Source organism: Neophocaena asiaeorientalis, unplaced genomic scaffold (assembly GCF_003031525.2).
Source record: "Neophocaena asiaeorientalis asiaeorientalis breed wild unplaced genomic scaffold, Neophocaena_asiaeorientalis_V1.1 scaffold7, whole genome shotgun sequence".
Lineage (NCBI taxonomy): Eukaryota > Metazoa > Chordata > Mammalia > Artiodactyla > Phocoenidae > Neophocaena > Neophocaena asiaeorientalis.
Window position 1 is genome coordinate 15,278,153 of NW_020185337.1, and position 6,445 is coordinate 15,284,597.

The window sequence follows — 6,445 nt, forward strand, 5'->3', positions numbered from 1 at the left end:
GTGATGATGGTGTTAAATGTGGCCGCGCAGCTCCCCGGGGAGCTGCCTGAAAGGAGAGTGCGCTCACCAGCTGACAGCGCGTGCTCCGCTCCAGACGCTCGGCACCGCGGCCAGGAGTCTCTGCCAGCCCCTCTATTGTCAGCCGTCCTCTAATTAAGAAACGCTCCCATTACGGCAAAGCACCTCCACGCTTCTCGGTTCCTGTCCTTTTCTTTATCTTCCCCCGACTTCCCTCCTCCCCGGCCTCTCCCCTGCATCCCAGGATTTAACCCGTTCTGCGCTCCGTTAGCCTCTTCTTGCTAGTGGCCTAGTAGAAGGGGAGGGACCTCCATGGGCCGCGTCCAGGACTCTGTCCGACCTAGTGGGGAGGATGGCTGGTGAGAGCAAGGGTCAAAAGCAGCGAGGAAAACTTCACCTTGATTCCAACTACCTCCCAACCCCCATCTCCCACCCCATGTCGCAACACCGACGGCAAGCGATCCAAAGACGAGAGGTCGCGTTTAACTCTCACTAGGACTTGCTGGGGTTTCCAGAGTGCAGTTGACAAGTCTAGGTTGCAGTTGCCAAATGGGTCTTGAACTTTCAAATGATCAGAGGGGACAAGTAATTACAAGATATCCTTTTAATGAAAGACTGCTTACTTGGCTCAGGTTTAAATCTATAAAATCAATAGAAAGGCCTAATGAAAGCCTTGGTCCTGTCTTGGTTAAGATTAAGGAAATTAACCACCCCCCCTTTTTTTTTCTGGTCAAGCTGGACCCCCAGTGAACAAGGTACCATGGAGAAGTGTTTAAACTTGACAGTTGCCAAAAAGAAACTTCCTGCAGTTTTCTGTGAAATCAAATACGTTTCAAAAAGTGTGGTGAGCCAAAATCCTCCACAAATAAAATTGGTGGTGGGGTGGAAGACAGAATATGAAGCAAGCTGTTTAACGTATATAAAACTCTAGAAAGCACCAGCAGCCTGGCCAAAGACTAACCCGATTTATCTCTCTTCATTACTTTAAGAAATGCTGCCTCTTTGTTTGTTTGGGTGATATTAAGCATGCTTAACTTGCACACATAGTTGATTCCTTTGCTAGTATCTTGGATACTTGGATCTGACTTTGGAAGGTAGAAGCTAATTGCTAATAATGGAGAGAAAGGAACCAGTCAGCATGGCAGGAGTGGTCTGGCATATGGGGAATGAGCGCTCAGAAATACTCAATATTCAAGTTTCCAAAATATTAATGAGATTATAGCAACCTGCAGCTATATGTTACAGCTTGTTAATGGAGTGTAAGAGAGCAGAGCTGCCAAACGTTTGTTATGCAAACTCCATAGCAGAACCTTAAAATGGAAATGTGATTGGACATCTCTTTCAAAGAAATGCCAGTGTTAAAAGAAAGAAAGTAATAGAATGAAGGAAAGAAAAGAAAAGAGGTGAAAGTCCTCATTTGAACTTTGACCACTTAATTTATCAGAGAGTAATTTGGCTTTTTTTCTGCATATCTTGATGGGTCAGAAGAATTCATCCTCACTTTTCAATCAGTGTGATATAGAATTTCCAATCTGATATTCTGTATGGCTGTTCTTCTCTTCAGAAGAAATGGCATTTTCTCCAATTCATATATAATGCCACTAATATTTAAAAGTATAAATATCTATCATTGTGGTACAAGGGGGAAAGAAGACCCCTGAACATTTACATAGCTGTAGCTCCTAACTATCGATTTTCTTAGAGAAAATTTTGTGAGCACATTGACCTAGTGGGTGGGCGTAGTAAGCTCCAGTTCTGGATATTGACATTTTCTAGCTGTGTAATTTTGGGGCAAGTCAGGGGGAGTCGTTTCTTCATTTGTAAAAGATGGGAAGGAAGAGTTTTGAAATTTCTACGAGTCCATGAAAAGAAAAGGAATAACTTGTAAGAAGCTTTCAACTCTGGTTAACACAAAAGGAGCAGAAACTGTTTTGGGAAATGAAATATAGATTATTTTCCTTGAGAAAACAATATCGCAGCTTTATTTTTCTTAGTCCTGTCCTTCCCCTACTCATTCATAACAGTTGTAAAAGCATTCTAGGTCCTCTTCTCTCTTTCTATCCACACATACACGCAAACAAACCAAGCCAAATAACTATAAAAAAATATGTGTGTGCACATTCTGCAAGGTTGCTGTATGTCCATGCCTGTTGAGTCTGCTTATTGAGAACGAAATGGAAATGTGTTAGAAGCAATCGCTTGATTTATTCAGCAGCCCGAAGATTCCTGATATTTATCGGGAGCACGGCAAACTCATTGCCGGGTGCAAAAGGTTATCTAGGGGACAGGTGCATTGTTTCTGCCCCTGGAAAGCGTCACGAGCCGCCGCTCACCTCTCGCAGAGTGCTGGCGGAGGCTCTGGCTTCCCTTGGTCCTCGGCTTCAGGTGAAAGCCATGGATCCCTAGGTGGTCAGCAAATAGCTTCTTCCTCGGTTCCCTGCTCAAGACCAGAACTGTACTCCCTCACCCATTACTTTTTCCACAAACCCAGTTTGTGGCGCTCTCCTTTTTTTCAAGATGCTGGCGGGGAGAAGAGGACGCAGGAGCAATTAAACTAACCCTCTCTCGCTGCGCCCTCCCCCCACCCCGCTTCCCTGTTCTCGCAATTTGTTACCTCAGTGTAGACACAAAATACAAAGGATTTAGCTTAAAATCAACCTCTCAAATCCAGCGAAGTTTAGCCAGTGGAAATTCGGCCAACCTTTAGTTTAACAAATAGTTTTACTCTCACGTTTGCCAAAAACATTTTTAAAGGTCTGCTTTCTGATCTCTCCCATACACGCGCTGTATTGGCTTTTTCAAAATCATGATCCTGAGAACCAGAATATACTTTTCCTGAGGATCCTGAGGTGAGAGTGAGCGCACTGTTAGTTTCTGTGACCGACTCAAAAATGTTTTCTACATAGGCATTAAGTCAGAAGGACAAAATTAAAGCAAACATCATCTTCATTGGAAGAAGCAGAATTGTTTGGAAAGAAAAAAAAAAGTGTAGCTCAATGATTTCCTAGGACAACTGCAGGAAATTGATTTCCTAGGACAACTGCTCATTGAATCAATGAGCCTCGATACCCCTTTCCCCTCAAGTTCTTTTCCATTGTTCTCTTTTCCTCTCCCTGCCTCTCTCACTCCCCCCAGAAAGAGGAGAGAAAGTGAGAGACAGAGGGAGGAAAGGAGAGAAAGCTTGTGTTGTGTATTTGAACTACAAGAAAAGCTTTCAGCCTGGCTAAAGTTTTTATGAAGTGAAATAGCTAATCCTGGTAAAGTTCACTACCCCTGGCTAGATCCTAAGAGATCTCAATTTCTTGCAGGAATTGTTGGGAATGGAATAAGGAAGCATGGAAAGATCCTGGAGAGATTCTAGAGGCACAATTGTACTGCAAGTTTGGGAAAGGTTTTACCTCACAATTTAATTATTGACTTAAACACTTTTCTATATAGGATTTCTGGTACTGTGTGAAGGCACAAGGTCTGTAACGGAATTTTTCTTCAAAACTCTTGGGTCACACAAATTTGCATTTAATAGAAGACAATCCAAATCTTCAAGGTCATTTTAAACTTTTTAATGCTTATATTAGAATGAAATAAGTAAGTGACAAATAGAAGTTATTTTCACGTTTATTTTTATCATTTGCAAAAGGAATACATAAAACAATGGCAGTTGGCTTTGCTAAATTAAAATAAAATGATCTCGAGTAGAAAATGTAAAAAAAAACGAATCGAGATAAGTAGAAATGGTAGCAAACACTCAATAATAAATAAGTTTTCTAATATTAACAAAGCAGAATAAAATTGACCAAATGCTTTTGACACTACTAGATGTGGTTTTTTTATTTAATTTTTAAAAACAAACATTTGCAAAGAGCTTAAGGGTAAGTGGCCGTGTTTAAAAAACAGAAACAAAACTGGTCTGCAATTGGCAGTTGAGTTTGTCCCAGAGCCACAGCAGTAGCGGCTGATAAAGTGCGTGCGCCAAGTTTCCTAAAAGACGCCAAGGTTCTCGCGGTCCGATATACATACTGGGTATGTTTATACGATATAGAAACCTCAAAGTTCATTGCTTTCTGACAGTTCCATAGTCAAAAGTTATCCACTTTGGAAGCATTAACTTTGCGTTTCATAATGCATTTTGGGAGACAACCTCGGAATACTCACTCTCCCACACGTGAGTGCGCGCAACACACAGGGATGGATGCCCAGGGTATAAAATAAATCAAACACAAACCAGTGACAGAGAAGAAGATGCGACGTTTTAGCAGCGTATTGGCAGCAGGGAACTAGAATAATGATGCTATGTATGAGTACATATAATTATACCATATCTCTCTACAAGGGGAGCCGACTGTGGGAGGAAAGAACCCAACTTTAACAGCAAGCTTTCACTGAACAATATGGACGATAGGGAGTTTGGAACAGCGGCGGCTTTTGCAAACCATCAAATGTAGCTGCCATCTGAAGCCAAGCCGTTGCTAAACAACGACCATCGCTTAGCAAAATTTAAAAGGGTGCGGGGATCTTTGCCCGTGGGGCTTTCCGCGCCCTGGGAAAGGGTGATTTTGTTTCTGTCTCAGTTTTCCGGGTTTCTGTCACCTTCCTAACTTGCCTCATCCGAGTCACTGTAATGGGAATGGGGGGAAAACTCTCCGTCGCTTCTGTGGGACCGCGGCGAAGTTTTGCTACTTTCTTCCTGCACTGGCTGCAGGATGCCCCCAGGCAGCGAAGGCGACAAGTTCTTTTGCGCCATCATCGCCGTCAGGGCGCTGTCCTCGAAAGTCGAGAAGTGCAGAGCTTCCAGCTGCATCGAGTATCCTCCAGCGGAGGCCGGGGCCGAAAAGCGAGTCCGGCAGCTTCCGGGCGGGGTCGGCCGCTGCCCCACTCCCGAGGCTGGCGGCGTCCCCGCCGCGGTCGCGGTGCCCGCGCCTGCTTCGTAGGGGACGGCGGCGCGAAGTTGGTGGTGTCCGCTCTTGCATGATGCTGGCGGCGGCGGCGGCTGGTCCCCGCCGCTGGGCGTTTGAAGCAGCTCGGACAAGGCGTTAATGTAGATCTGGGCCATCTGCAGGGTCTCGTACTTGGACAGCTTCTTGTCGTTGTTGAAGGACGGGATAACGTTGCGAAGCTGGTCGAAGGCGTGGTTCAACCCGTGCATCCTGCGTCGCTCCCTGGCGTTGGCCGCTAGCCTCCTTTGCTTCTGCACCCCGTTCACCTGTTTGCTGGAAGGGGCGCGCTGGCGGCTGCAGCCCAGCTCGTCTACCACCACCCCGCCTTTCAGCTTGCACAGCTGTTCCCGCACTTTCACGGGCCCCGGGCTCTTGCTGCTGCCACTGCCGCCGCTCCTTCTCACCAGCTCTGCCCGGCCGTCCGCCTCGTCCCGGGGCGCCGCGGCCTCGGAGGCACCCAGCTCTGGGGAATGGAGCAAGTACTGGGCGGCGCGTGCCGTGCAGATGCCCTGCAAAGTGGGAGCCAGCCAGGCGCGTGGGTCGGTGCTGTCCAGGAGGGACAGCTCGGCCGGATAGACCGGATGCTCTCTCGTCTGCAGGGTCGCAGGTGGCTGTGATGGCGGCGGCTGCGGGAGGTGGTGCGGCTGGGGATGGCGGTGGTGGTCCCCCAGCTCCTTCACTTCAGCCCACTCTTGTGCATGCAGCAGGCGGGACATTGCACTGCAGAAGCTCGGAGGCGCAGGGTTGGAGGAGCCGCTGGCAAACAAGCTCAACAAAAAAACCCTTCCCAGGTCTCTACTGCAATGTCTTATTTTTTTTCCTCCTCAACCCTCCCCCACCCACTCGGAGATCACACACCAGGTCGCGTGCAACGAAGCTTCTCCGGTTGCTGAAGGCGCTGCGCCCCTTTAAAAAGCGGCACGCGCCAGTGTGTCTCCCCCCGCTCCTCTCCCAGCCCCCTCCTCGCGCCGGTCGCGTGTCTGCTCAGCCAATGGAGGGCGCGGGCAGGCGCGTGCGAGCAGCCAATCAAAGAGTTTTTACACCCGGGGAAAAGTTCCTGCTAACCGTGCGTTCGGGCGCCCGCTCTAGGGTTTTTTTTTTTTTTTTTTTTTTTTTTTTTTCTTTCTTCCCTGCTCCTTTCTTTTTCGTTCGTAAATTCATATGTTAATTGCGGGTTGTAATTTGACTCCGGTGTTGTATCACTCCCGCCAGTTGCTGGAGTGCGGGAGCGGATGCGGAGCGGACTCTTGGCTGGAGGCCGAGTCGATTCGGGTCAGAAGTGCGCGGCCGCGGGCGGGCGAGCGGCTCCAGGCGAGGCTGGACGCACCTGGCGTGAGGAGGGCCCTCGGGGAGAGGATTGAAGCGCGCCTGCCCTTTGCTGTCTTCAAGCTGGGATCGCAGCTCCCACCGTTTGTGCCCACACATTTAAAATCTCTCGTATATAATATGACATTACGTATACTTGTATGTGCATGCATATAATACATGAATGT

The 6,445-nt window shown here is 47.7% G+C and overlaps 1 protein-coding gene across 1 annotated transcript; it reads right to left on the reverse strand.

Moving 5' to 3' along the window:
* Positions 1 to 3,620: 3,620 nt before the first annotated feature.
* On the reverse strand, positions 3,621 to 5,795 carry ATOH1 (atonal bHLH transcription factor 1). The gene has a single exon (XM_024736225.1). It carries the CDS (start codon positions 5,666 to 5,668, stop codon positions 4,610 to 4,612), a length of 1,059 nt encoding a protein of 352 aa, XP_024591993.1. The 5' UTR covers positions 5,669 to 5,795; the 3' UTR covers positions 3,621 to 4,609.
* Between the last annotated feature and the right edge of the window lie 650 nt (positions 5,796 to 6,445).